Source organism: Muscardinus avellanarius, assembly GCF_963383645.1.
Source record: "Muscardinus avellanarius genome assembly, chromosome: 18".
NCBI classification, from domain to species: Eukaryota; Metazoa; Chordata; class Mammalia; order Rodentia; family Gliridae; genus Muscardinus; species Muscardinus avellanarius.
This window is the reverse complement of record NC_137804.1, coordinates 44,589,957-44,604,015: the sequence shown is the minus strand read 5'-3', so window position 1 is coordinate 44,604,015 and position 14,059 is coordinate 44,589,957. Positions and strand designations below refer to the sequence as shown.

General features: G+C 53.1%; 2 protein-coding genes across 2 annotated transcripts in view; one reads left to right on the top strand and one right to left on the bottom strand.

Annotated features, from left to right (window-relative positions):
• Positions 1-1,545, top strand: part of MUC16 (mucin 16, cell surface associated) — a gene marked incomplete at both ends in the record, with an annotated part of 52,953 nt that extends 51,408 nt beyond the window's left edge. The window contains 2 exons of the mRNA XM_080715472.1: positions 12-91; positions 1,447-1,545. Of these exons, the coding sequence (XP_080571598.1) occupies positions 12-91; positions 1,447-1,545 (179 nt within the window). The remainder of the gene's footprint in view (positions 1-11; positions 92-1,446) is intronic.
• Positions 1,546-3,525: 1,980 nt separating this feature from the next.
• MBD3L1 (methyl-CpG binding domain protein 3 like 1) lies at positions 3,526-3,984 on the bottom strand (the record flags this gene model as incomplete). The annotated part of the gene is made up of 1 exon (XM_080715471.1): positions 3,526-3,984. One exon carries the CDS (start codon positions 3,982-3,984, stop codon positions 3,526-3,528), a length of 459 nt encoding a protein of 152 aa, XP_080571597.1.
• Between the last annotated feature and the right edge of the window lie 10,075 nt (positions 3,985-14,059).

The following is a 14,059-nucleotide window of genomic DNA, read 5'->3' as shown; positions in this document are numbered from 1 at the left end:
TGTCTCCCCAGACCTCCCCTTCTGGGCCATCATCCTCATGGGCCTGGCGGGACTGCTGGGGCTCGTGGCCGGCCTGGCGTGCTGCTTTCTGGTGAGCACAGAGGGCCCCTGTCTCCTTGCCCTTGGGCTGTGGGGATTTTTAACACAGGCACGCACTCTGGAACGATGCTCTGGTCGCTGATGGACCGCGAACGTGGCAGCGGCCCCAGGAGCATCGCCTGGTCGCTGATGGACCGCGAACGTGGCGTCACTCAGGGATGTCACGGCCGGCTTGCGTGGTGCAAGCCCCACCCCCGTTGGCTTGCACAGTGATGAAATTGGCTGATGATACGTTGCTCAGAGGGAGAGGAGAGAGGGAGAGAGAAATGGGAGAAGAGAGAAGAGAGAGGGAGATGTGAGCTCAAGGGTGGATCGGTGGGGTGTAGGTAGATGAATGGCAGTCATAGACGATGGATGAATGATACATGATTCATAGATGACAGGTGGATGATAATGAAAACGATGAACACAGTGGTGTAGATGCTTAGAGACGGCGGGTGCGTGGCTGACAGCTGTGGGGGACCAATGGCGGGGGTGGCTAGTAGGTGACAGATAACGTAGGTGGCTTACAGGTGACAGGCCATCGACAGATGATTATAGATAATGAAAGACAAAAAAGTCACAAAGAAATTGAGAGAGACAGAGAGAGACAGCAAGTAGAGGGCTATCAGAGGAGAAAATGTTTAAAACATTGAGCCGGGCACAGTGGCACACACCTGCAATCCCAGTTCTTGGGAGGCTGAGACGGGTGGTTCGCAGGTTGGAGGACAGCCTCAGAAACTTGGGCCCTCAGCAACATGGCGAGACCCCGTTTCAAAATATGCATGTAGCCGGGCGTGGGGGCGCACGCTTGTAATCCCAGTGCTTGGGAGGCTGAGACAGGAGGATCGTGCAGGTTCGAGGCCAGCCTCAGCTTCTGAGTGAGGCTCTCAGCAGCTTAGTGAGACCCTGTTTCCAAATAAAGTATAAATAATAGGGCTGGAGATGTAGCCTGGGGGTAGAATGCTCCTGGATTCCACCCCCAGTAACACAAAAAAGTATATATATATAATACATATATATATATATATATATTACACACACACACACACACACACACACACACACACACACACACAGAAAGGAAGGGCTGGGAGTATAGCTCAGAGGTAGAATGCCCCCAGGTTCAATATCAAATAACACACACACACACACACACACACACACACACACACACACGGGGGAGGGGAGGGGAGGAGGACAGAGGAGAGGAGGAGGGGAGGACCACCAGGAAAGGAAGCCAGTGAGCAGGCGAGGGGCTCGTGAAGGATCGGGTCTCGGCTGTGGCTGTGGCCATGCCTCCCCTCCGTGGCCTCCCCCCTCTGCGGCTGGCCGGCCCGTCCTGACTCGCCCTCCTGACTGTCGCAGGTGACCGTCCGCCGGCGGAAGAAGGAGGGAGACTACGAGGTCCAGCGCCACCGCCCGGGGTACTACCTGCCGCACCTGGACCTCAGGAAGCTGCAGTGAGCCTCGCTGAGGACTCCTGCACCCGCAGGCAGAAATAAACACACTGGCCAGACACAGGCCCGAGTCTTTCTCTCTAACTTATTTTCTTGGTGCTAGGAATTGAACCCCAGGACATTCTACCTCCAAGCTATACCCCAACCCTTTGTATTTTTTGTATGAAATTAGGGTCTCACTAAGTTGCTGGGGGCCTTGCTGAGTTGCTGAGGCTGGCCTCCAAACTGTGACCCTCCTGTCTCAGCCTCCTGAGTAATGGGATTACAGGTGTACACCTCCATGCCCGGCTTGGGCCTTTCTTGGCCCCTGACTGGTTTGTGAGGGGTGTAAGCAAGAAGTCTTCGGCCTTGGTTAAGTCTCGACGGAGGCAAGCAGCCGCACCTCCTGGTTTTACGCCACGGCTGCCCCCAGCGAAACCAGTGTAGAATCACCGCCACGTAAAATAACACCCCTTCGGGCCGAGGCTCCCGTCTGTGTGTCCTCCTGAGACACCCGCTGTGCGTCTGTCTGGACTCCAAAGCCACCAGCCATCTGTCTCCCGTGTCTTCGCTCCCCGGGGCCTGGGCCCACTCCAGTGTCCTTACGCCACTTTGTTCTCTGAGCTCAGCTCCACAGGACACGTGAATGGATCTTCCTGGGGAATCTCCTTACCCGCCACGCGGGGCCTCCGAGATGGGAACAGAGCCGGGCGCGGTGGCACACGCCTGTCATCCCAGTACTCGGGAGGCTGAGACAGGAGGATCACGGGTTCAAGACCAGCCTCAGAAACTTAAAACTCAGCAACTTAGCAAGACCCTGTTTTTATTTATAACTTTTTGTAGTACTGGGGGTGGAACCCAGGGACTTTTCTACTTCCGGGCTATACTCCCAGACATTTTTTATATTTTATTTGGAAACGGGGTCTCACTAAGTTGCCGAGAGCCTCACTAAGTAGCTGAGGCTGGCTTCGAACCTGTGATCCTCCTGTCTCAGCCTCCCAAGCGCGGGGATGACAAGCGTGCGCCCCCACGCCCGGCTTCTTTTTTATTTTCAAACAGGTTCTCACTATTTGCTGAAGGTCTCACCAAGCTCCTGAGGCTGGCCTTGAACCTGCGATCCTCCCGTCTCAGCCTCCCAAGGTCTGAGATTATAGGCATGCACTGCTACATCTGGCTTTAGATACTCTTACTGCACACACACACACACACACACACACACACACACACACACACACACAGCAAAAATCTGACTATATGCAGTGGTCATTTATTTGACCATAGGAATAATTTTCCAAATCAAAACACATCAAAGCGGGGCGTGGCAATGCACGCTTATAATGCAGTACTTGGGAGGCTGAGACAGGAGGATCACAGGTTCGAGGCCAGCCTCAACAACATACCAAGGTTCTCACCAACTTAGATTGTTTCAAAATAAAAAATGAAAAGGGCTGGGGTGTAGTTCACAGGTAGAATCCCCAGCACACACACACACACAAAAAAATCACATCACACCCCATCATTTTTTTAAAAAGATAAGGTAAAATATAAATCCTGGAAACAGTCAATAAAAAGAAAGTGGGAGTATAAAACAAGGAAAAAACTTCTCACTTGAAACCAAGCCTTTTGGGTAGGCCATGGCGCACGCTTGTCATCCCAGCACTCGGGAGGCTGAGAGACAGGAGGATCGCAGTTCGCGGACAGCCTCAGCTACTTAGCGAGGCCCTCTGCAACTCAGTGAGACCCGGTTTCAAAATAAGGAATAAAAAATAGGGCTGGGGGTAGCTCAGAGGTCGAATGCCCCTGGGTTCCATCCCCAGCACCATTAAAAAAGAAAAATCTTGCCTTTCCCCTTAACAGGAAGAAATTACTATTCATGTTTTCTTGTGTTGCACACACAAAAAGTTTAATTTAAAGAAAGACTGGTGTCTTTTGAGGTGTCCGCAACTCAAAGCCAGAAACGAGCTTTACGGAAACTGCGCGGTGGCGTTGAGCAGCGGGCCCCGGCTGGTCAGGGCGGGGGCCCGGCTCCCGGCGCCGCCTCCGCCTCGCGGGCCAGCCTGTCGGCCAGCAGCGCGCTGGCCAGCCTCTCCCTGGCTCTCTGCACTCTCCCGTCCTGCTCCGTGATGTCGTCCTCGGAGATCAGGAAGTGTTGGCGGAGGGGCCGAGGCGGCCCCGGGGGCGCGCTCTCCCTGGGCCCCGAGGCCCCGAGATCCTGCAAAGCCTTTGTAAGACCCGAAGGACTTAAAAGCTCCCCGGCGCCGCTGCAGGCCTGGAGTCGCTGCAGCCTCTTCTGCCAGCAGAGCTGCTGGGGCTTGCCCGCGCTCTCCTCCCACGGACGGTACCTAACCTCGTTGCCCGGGTGGGACGTGACCTTGGTCACCGGCCTCTTGAACGTGTAGCTGGACATCCTCGAGGGGAGCTTGGGCTCCGCGGGGGCCCGCTGCTTCCGCTGCGGCGTCTTGGCCATGGTGCTGCGGCTCTGACCCTAGAAACACGATCTGACGTCGGGCAAGGTCACCGACGGAGCCCTTCTGCTGTTTCTTTCTGAAGTTTTTATTGTGGTCATACGTCTCGGTACAAGATGGTGGAGGCACACGTGCACACACCACTCGTGTAGCCCTCTCCCTCCCTCCTTCCCGCGTTTGGCTTGGTGGTTGGCTTTGGCGTGTCTGTGTGTGTGCAGCATGGACGTTAGAGGATTCCCTCTTCCTCCTCCCCTCCCCTCGGGTCGCCGTATTTGCTCGTCTATATAGAATAGACTCTCCCTCGACTCGAGTCCTCCTCCGACCCGTTTTCTCCCTAGCGTATTGGGCTATCGAGAACCTCCACCGAGAGCCAACAGAATGGGAGGTTTCTGCCACCTACTCCTCCGATAGAGACCGATATCTAGAACACAGAGGACTCAAGAAGCTCAGCGCTGAGAAAACAAACGACCCAGTCACAAAAGGGGCACGTGAACTGCATGGCACCTCGGGAAAGGAGACATTTGAGTGGCCAGTAAATGCCTGAAGAAGCGCTCGGCATCATTAGCGATCAGAGAGACGCAAACCAAAACCACCACCACTCGTCCTTACCCGCAGCTACTCCTCAGAGATGGCTCTCTCTGCTCTTGGGAACTCCGGCCTGTCTCTTCCTCCAGGCCTGGGTCTGATCTGCCGCCCGGGACCCCATCCAGGGGCTGTCAGCACAGAAGGCTCAAGGCAGAACCCCCCCCCCCGACTTGCAGAGCCCCCTCCTTGTTTCAATACCTCTTACCTCTGTAAAGCCTAATTTTCTAAGCCAGGCGTGGTTTTGCACACTTGTTATCCCAGCATTCGGGAGGCTGAGACGAGAGGATTGCGGTTCACCGCCAGCCTCAGCTACCTCGGCCCTCCCCACTCAGTGAGACCCTCGTAGGACACAGGCTTCCCAGGCTTTTATTTTCTCTTTCCTTTGATACATTTCAGCTACACCCCCAGCCACTGTGGTGTGTGTGTGTGTGTGTGTGTGTGTGCGTGTGTGTGTGTGTGTGTGTGTGTGTGTGTCTAGGCATTGAACCCAGAGGGATGCTCTCTCTCTGAGAGCTCTGTTCCCAGCCCTTTTTAGTTTTGGTTTGGAAACGGTCTCCCCAGGTTGCTGAGAGCCTAAGTTCTCTTGCTGGTCTTAAACCCAGGATGCTCCTGGCTCAGCTTCCGAAGTACTGAGATGACAGGTATGTGTCGCCGTGCTCAGATCAGTCCTTTTGAACTTTTGTTTAATTTTGAAACAAGAGTCCATTAAATTGCTGAGGTTGACCTTGAACCTGCAATCTTCCTGTCTCCGCCTCCCAAATACTGGAATTACCTGCGTGGACCACCCCTCCCAGCTCCATAATTTTACTATTGACTTGGACACTAAGTGAGCTACAGAAGCTAAGTTAAATGGGCTAAGACAGGAGGATTGCAGGTTCAAAGCCAGCCTCAGAAATTTACAGAGGTCTCAGCAACCTAGCAAGACCCTGTTTCCAATGAAAAACAAAATAGGATTGGGGGTGCAACTCGGAGGTAGAATGCCCCTGAGTTCAATCCCTAGCACCACAAAAATTTTTTATTTAAATTATCAAGTACCCCACTCCTAGAGAATCATTTCTAAACCCCAGATATTTTCATGAGCTCAAAAGGGTCATGCTCAAAAATAAATTTAGAAAAATCATTCACCCACCACAAGTTTCTGATTAATTTTTTCATTCAAATACCCACACAATAGGGATCTGTTCCTCTTAGGATGACAAGTTACTCCAGACCACATAGCTTCATCCTATTCTCTCCCTCCCTCCCTTTTTTATTTTTACTTTTCTTTTTGTGGTACTGGGAATTGAACCCAGGGGAATTCTACCACAGAGCCGCAACCCCAGTCATTTTTATTTCTATTTTGAAACAGGGTCTTGCTAAATTGCTGAGGCTGGCCTCAAACCTACCATCCTCCTGTCTCAGCCTCCCAAGTACTGAGATGACAGATATGCACCAGTGGACCTGTCTCTCTCCCATTTTAAATTGACACATACTAATTGTCCATAAATACAGGTACATTGTTATAGTCTGATATATGCATACAGTATCTAATACTAAACAGGATAATCAGCATTTCTGTCTCTTCGAATATTTCTAATTTCTTGGTGTTGGGAACCTTTAACCCCCCCCCTTCTAATTCTTTATAAAATACGTGATAAGCCAGGCATGATGGCGCACACCTGTAACCCAGTACTTAAGAGGCTGAGACAGGAGGATCGCAGGTTCGAGGACCACCTCAGCAAGTAATGAGACTCTCATTAACCTAGTGAGACCCTGTTTCCAAATAAAAATAAAATAGAGCTGGGGGTGTAACTCGGAGGTAGGATGGCCCTGGGTTCAATCCCAGTACCAAAAAAAAAATGTGATAAATAATTGTGCGCCGCAGGTACCGTGCTGTGCTGCGGACCCTCAGAACATACTCTTCCCGAGGGGCTGGTTCGGGTTCACAGGATCCAACCTCCCTCCTCCATCCCCATCAGGCTTGGGCTGCAGCGTCACACCTTTCTTTTTTCTTTACATATGCTCAAGTTTCCTTGAATTTTCCCTTTTTGCTTTCTATTTTTTGTTTTTGGGGTTTTGTTTGGTTTTGCTTTTTGTTGTGGTTTGTTCCGGGGATGCAGCTCGGGGTCGCTCTACCTCTAGGCCACATCCCAGCTCTATTTTTTTTTTCATTTTGTTTTGTCTTGAAACAAGGTCTCAACTTAGCTGAGGGCCTTGCTAAGTTGCCAAGGCTGGCCTCTAACCCGAGATCCTCTTGTCTCAGCCTCCCAAGTACTGGGATGACAGGCGCGCGCCACCTACGTAGCTAAAACTTCCCTGACATTTAACGGGGAAATTATAAACCATTCAATTTAAATTTTAGGGTTAGAGCCAGGCATGGTTGTGCACGCTTGTCATCCCAGTACTTTGGGAGGTTGAGACAGGAGGATTGCAGGTTCACATCCAGCCTCACCAAGTAGTGAGGCCCTATGCAACTTAGTGAGACCCTGTTCAAAATAAATAACTACCCTGGGAGTGTAGCAAAGGTAGAATGCTTGTGAGCTCAATCCCCAGTACCACAAAAAAATTAAAAAATAAATTTTAGCGTCCAGTTGCTAAATCTGCAAAAATCTTCAACGACCTTCCATCGTTTCTATGTCTCTTCTAATTATATTCAAAGACCCTCCGTGGTGATCCGAGCCTCCTCTTTGTAAATTTTCCCCCTCCCATTTCATTACAGGCTTTGTATCTTTTTTATTGTCCTGGGGGTGGAAACCGGGAAACTTCTACCTCCAGTCTACACTCCCAGACCTATTTTATTTTTTATTTGGAAACAGTCTCACTAAGTTGCTGAGGCTGGCTTCGAACCTGCGCCGTCCTCCTGTCTCCGCCTCCCAAGTACTGGGATTACCAGTGTAATCAGCCATGCCAGGCTGCCCTGTATCTTCAACTCTTTTCCTACTGAATCCTTCCTCCAGCGTTTAATATGCTTAAGCTCCTCTGAACTACACGGGAACACCGCACCTAACCATCCTGGAATCTCTCCTCAGTCACTTTTTAATCCCTTCGCTGTAGCAGGGACCGCCGAGGGAACATGTCCACCTTATTTCCCCAATGTCTTACCTCCAAGACTCCTCGGGCCACGCCTGCCTTCCGCCAGCCTTCATCATTCTATGACTATGACTGCCGCCCTTGATGGGGTCACAATGGCCCCGTGTCGTTAGAGACAGAAGAACTTCTCATTAGCACCCGGCATCATCTCTAAGTTGAAAACGTCACCTAGGTCTGGACGAACTGGAACCGTGGAATCCTGTTGTAGAGCTGTGACTCTTCCAAACATCCGGAGGCAGGGCAGGTATCGCTGATCAAATTCTACTGGCAGGTGGAGATGTTTGAATGGAGAGAACAAATGAGACTTCTACAGAGCAACACAAAGACCGTGGAAATGGCTGTCAGTAAGTGAGTGTGTGTACTCGAAAAAACGAAACGGAGCTGGGCGTGGCGGTGCACATTTGTATTCTGAGTACTTGGGAGGCTGAGACAGGAATAAATAAAGCTAAGCTGTGTGTGGTGGCACATGTCCGAAATAGGGCTGGGAGAGTTGCTTGGATGTAAAATGCCCCTGGATTCCATCCCCAATAATGTGGGGTGGAAGAGTCTGAATCACGACGCTCAAATGTTATGGTCATTGTTATGGGTTGAACGTTTATGACCCCCAGACACTCCAGTGATGGAATCCTCACCCACCCCAATTCCTCGGTATTAGCAGGTGGAGAATGTAGAAGATGAGGTTACGAGGTAAGGTAATTAAGTCATGAGGATGGATGGGGTGTCAGTGTGAACCCAACTAGACTTTTCGGTGGAAAGTTCAACAGGTAGCCTGGTACATAGGCCTTAGCAGCGGATCGATACGAGACACTGGGACAGACATGCCCGCAGCCTCCTACGAGGCCCTTGCTTCCTCCCAGCCCAGATCAGCAGCATGTTTTGTCCAGAGTCACCCGCTGGGCCCAGTTCCCATAACAGACGACAAGACTGAGTGTGGAGGTTTCTGCGGTGGTAGGAGACAGCACGTGGGGTCTGGCTGTCACCACACACATGGACGTGGCTACATCACAAAAGAGACCCATCGTATCACCCTGCAAGATGCAGGTGGTAAAGGCTGTGTTCGGGCCCTCCTCTCAGCGCCTGCACAGCTGCAGGAGGGACAGGGAATCAGCACCCCTGGAGTGGACAGCGCCCTACGATACACTGGCTTCCCTCTGTAGCCCGGGTCCTTTTTATTAGCTCTGTCCACGGGGTCTACATTACTATAACTACTGAACTGCACCCACGTTTAGACCGAGGTGCCCCCACGGGAGAGCTTCCGTATGACTGGATCCTCGCAGAAGCGGTCCACGGCAGGGAAGTCCAGGAGACGGAAGTGTGGATGGAGGAGCCCTCCGTGAGCAGGCACACCTGGCGTCTCACATCCAAGAGGAAGCCTGTGGCGACATAATCACAGGAGTGAGCTCAGCGGCACGTCCTCACCCACACCCATCGGCAGCCGCAAGAATATTTGAACTGCACAATCCCCAAAGGAGACGGGATGCTCCCCCACCCACAGAAAGTGAGATGCCATCTTGGGGGCAGTGATCAAACGCAGAGCAGGTGGAACAGAAAGTGTGTGGGCCATTCCAAGCAGAAACAATGGGGGTGTTGCCCAGAAGCCCCCACCCACCCACCCAAGAACTACAACCACCACCGGGAAGAGGAGGCACAGGCTGGCTTGGAGAGGCAGAAAGGCCACAGAGTGAATTCCACAGCACTTGATGGGCTCACAGCCCCTGGATTTTATGCACAGACTTTTTGTGTGTGTGGTACTAGGAATGGAACCCAGGGGCATTCTACCTCCAAGCTATACCCCAGCCTGATTTTCTATTCTTTATTTTGAAACAGGGTCTCACTGAGTTGCAGAGGGCCTCACTAAGTCGCTGAGGCTGTCCACAAACTGCGATCCTCCTGTCTCAGCCTCCTAAGTACTGGGGTTACAAGCACGCACCACCACGCCCAGCATAAAATGCACATTTCTGAGAGTGGGAAATTGTTCGTTGTGTTCAGTCCATATTCCCTGTATCTAAAACTGTGTTAGGCTGAGCGTGGTGGTGCACGCTTGTGATCCCCAGGCTTGGGAGGCGGAGACAGGAGAATCGCGCAGGTTCGAAGTCAGCCACGCTAGCTTAAGAGACCCTGTTTCCAAATAAAAAGAATATAAAATAGGTCTGGGAGTGTAGCCTGGAGGTAGAAGGGTTTCCAGGAACCCCAGTACCACCAAAATAAAAATTAAAAAATTAAAATAAATAAAATGTTAAAACTGTGAGTCAGTAGGAGCACAATACACATTTATTCCTTGAATGGCTATACATATGTGCACATACATAAACATGCACATGTGTGCACACACTATATCTGGAAGGACAAGGAGAAAATGTTTATATCTGGGCAAAAGGACTGAGAACCAATAGTAGAGATGACAGTATTTTATTGCCTTTATTCCACTGTTTGAAATTTTCTCAGCCATGTATCCATGGCTTAATCTCATATCCTGTACTTCCAAAGCTTTTAAATTAAGATAGTATTAAAGGTGGGTATGGTGGTACATGCCTGTAATCCCACAACTAGGGAGGCTGAAATGGGAAAGTCATGGGTTGGAGGTCAGCCTCTGCAAATTAACAAGGCCCTCAGTAAATGAATGGGACCCCAATTCAAAATAAAAATAAGTAAAATGGGGTTGTGGGTGTGGCTCAGAGGTAGAAGCCTCCTGGGTTCACACACGTTAAACCGCACACATTAAAAATATAGCATTGAATCCCTATCTTCTGCCTTGGGAAAGCAAGGTGTAGAAAAACGTGCGTATATAATCGGATTTTTGTTGGGCTGTGTGATCTTGGAGAACAGATTGAAGAAAAGCTGTTTATAAATGTCCTCCTCGCCAGGCGTGGTGGCACACACTTGTCATCCCAGTACTTGGGAAACTGGGAGAAGGATCAAGGTTCGCAGCCAGCCTCACTACTTACTGAGGTCCTCACAATTTAGTGAGACCCTGTTTCAATATTAAGAATAAAATATAGAGAGCTGGTGTGTAGCTCGGAGGTAGAATGCCCCTGGGTTCAATCCCCAATACCACAAAGACAAAAAGTGTCCTGCACATCCTAGGCATCCAAGAAAGATCTCACCTGCACATCACCCCCGAAACTGATCTGTTATCCCCAACCCCCTAAAACAATCCCACTCCCATCCCACAATCCAGCTTTATCCCACCCCTGGGATTGGTCTCTGCCCACAGCCTGGTCCCCAGAACTAAGCTGTACCCACAGTCAGGCTCTCCCTCTTAACCTGGTACCACCCAGCCCCACCTCCTGTCCGGGTCTCTGCCTAGACTGCCCCGCCCACACCCCACCCTCTCACTCCTCCTACCCCGACTAGACTCTCGGCTTCCGCCCACAGCCCCGCCCACCGTCTAGTCCCCGCCCATAGCCACGCCCCAAGACTAGATCCCACCCACAGCCAGCCTCTCCTACGAGGCCTAGTGCCATCTCGGCCCCGCCCCCAGCCGTGATCTCCACCCACAGCTGGCCCTACACATTGGCTGTTGCTCACCACCCCAAGACTGGTCTCCGCCCAATCAGCCTCGCCCAATCCAGGCCCCGCCTATAGCCCCGCCTCCAGGCCGAGTCCCACCCATAGCCAGTCTCCGTTTAAGACCCAGGCCACCTCGGCCCCACCCCCAGCCGTGAGCTCCACCCACAGTCGGCCCTACGCATTGGCTGTTCCCCGCCCACTGCCCCACCCCCGAACCTGGTCTCCGCCCAATCAGCCTCGCCCAGCTTCGTCCCCGCCTTGGCCCCGCCCCCAGCACTGATCTCCGCCCACAGACAGCCCCGCCCACTGGGAGATCTCCCTCCTCCCGGCGACCCGGCCCCGGCCCACAGCCAGGGCTCCTTCCGCAGCCTGCTCCGCGCCATCGGGACGGCCCGGCTCAAGGGCCAGCCTCGCCCATACTAAGCAAACGGAAACGCCTCAGCCGGAAAACGGGCGCGCAATCAGCGCCCCGCCCGGCGGCTGACAGCCCGCGGCCGGAAGTGGGCGGGGCGGGCGGCCCGCGGCCGGAAGCGGAAGCGGGGCGGGGCCTCCGGGAGCGGGCGGCCGCAGGGAGGCGGCGAGCGGCGCCGGGGCCGGGGCGGCGTCCCGCGGTGTCCGCGCGGCCTGCGTCCTCCGAGGCCTCGGGCTGTCCTGGGGGCCTCGGCGTCCCGGGGCGGGCTGAGGCCGGAGCCCGCGCGCCCTCGCGGCGCCCAGAGACTCCTCCGGCCCGAGGCCGCCTCAGCCTCAGACGTTCGCCTCAGGGTAGCGGCTTACGCGCAGCCGTCGCTCCCGGCGTCGAGGCCGCGCAGACTGCGCAGGCGCAGTAGTGGAGCGGGGCCACAGCGCCCAGGCTGGGCCCTTACACGGGCTCAGGTAAAAACCCAAGAGAAGGGGTAAATGGAGTTGCTCTTCTGTAACAGCTCTATTGTCAAAAGCAATCTCTGCGACTGTCTTTTTCCCCTCAGATTTGCCCTCCGCCCTCACTGAGCCTTGCCCTTGAGTGTGCCCAGGTGAGTGCCATGTGACCGGCGGGGCTGAGGCAGGCGTCCAGCCTAAAACAGCTTTTCCTGAGCTTAACTTGTAGCCAGAAGAAGGCGGCCAAGAGTGAGGGTATCTTGAAAATTGTTTCTGTTCGATGGCTTGTGTTCAGGGGAGGCACTGAGGTGCGTGTGTGTGTAAGTAAGTAAGTATGGCTAAATGCAAATACACAGAACAGACGTAAATATAAATAGAAAAGCGCAAGTTTGCTTGTTGGCTATAGCACTAACAATTTCAGGATCTTATGTAAGTGTAAATGTACAAAATACTTTTGTTTACTTGTAATATTGTCGTTTCTAGGTGGATAATGCACATAAATAGTATAAGGCTAGCAAAAGTACTTAGCAGCCGGGCGTGGTGGCGCACGCTTGTAATCCCAGCGCTTGGGAGGCTGAGACAGGAGGAACACTGCAGGTTTGAAGCCAGCCCCAAATACTTAGGGAAGCTCTTGGCAACTTACTGAGACCCTGTTTCCAAATAAAATATAAAATGGGTCTGGGAGTGTAGCCCGAAGGTAGAAAGCCTCTGGGTTCCACCCCCAGTACCACCACCACCAAAAAAAAGAAAAGAAAAAAAAAGCATTTGGATGAATACTAAGGAAAAACTTGTAGATTAGAGGGTAAGATGCAAGTCCTAAAAAAGATTGCCTGCTACACCTCGCCTCCTAATAGGAATTAACTTTATTTCCTAAAACTTCTAAAATACCATGGGTGATTCCCACACTCCGTGAGTCCCCCACAAACAAATGGAACCCGCGAAAGAGTTTATAGCCATCAGCCAGAAATGCGCACAAAACAGCCTGGGATTTGCAGCTAGCTTTTAAGGCTGGGGGTTGTTCCTGGGGACTGAGCCCCACCCTGTGGGTTAGCACTGTCTGGGCAGTGCGGGGGGCCACTTACCCTGTGCTGGCGGAGGAAGCCCTCAGGTGGCAGATGCTCTGCCGAGGTGCTGAGAGAGAGGAGAAGCCTGTGCTTTTCTTCACTGAGTTCGACCTGCCAAGCAGAATAAAGGTCTCAGGTAGTGGTCAGAACTTGTACTTGTAAGGGAGGGCGAGAGGCCAGGCCAGAAGACCTAGCCCTACAGCCAGCCCTGCGTCTCCATGTATTCCAGAGCACTGGCCCCGTGCGTGAGGAGCAAGAGGAGGTGGCCGCAGGTCAGCTGGAGCTGGGATGGCAGTCGCTGTCCCTTGCCCCACTGGTGGTGAGTGGCCAGGCCCTGGACCCTGGCAGAGCGGCACTGGAAGGGCCTAAGCTGGGGCGGCGAGCCTGGTGCCGGAGGCCCTGGGTCTCACAGCAGCTCTCGGGATGGGGTCAGTGGTGTGTCGCCTGCATGGGAAGCGTGCAGAGCTTTTGAATGGCTCCTTTCTGTAAACCCAACTAAAAACAGTGGTGGCTCCGAACCTGTTTACTTTGTGAAATGGGGGTAGTGCTTCTCCGTGCGCAGTGAGAGCCGAGCCCGCTGTTCTGGCCAGGGAGAGACAGCCTTGGAGGCCCAGCATCTTCAGGAAGCTGCGGGCAGAGGGTGCCCCGTGGTATGCGAGGGTCGGGCTCGGGGATCCAGGGCAGCCTGGGTCCTCAGCTCTCTCTTCTTCCCCAGCCGCTCCTCAGAAGGGCCCCACAGGGAGCCAAGGGCTGACGGGTCGCTTTCTGGCACGCTGGTTGCAGGTGAGTCAGACCCCTCTCCCGAAGCATCGCTCCTGGCAGAAGCTTGCTTCCTTCCGCGGCCTGCAGGCTCAGCCCCAGGCATCTGATGGGGTGGGGGCTGCCCAGGAAGCACCCGTGCCAGCTGGCCTCTGTGGGCCTGGCTCCCTTCTTTGCTAAACTAGATGTTTGCGATGGCCGTGTAGGACCTGGTGACCTTGGAGGATGTGGCTGT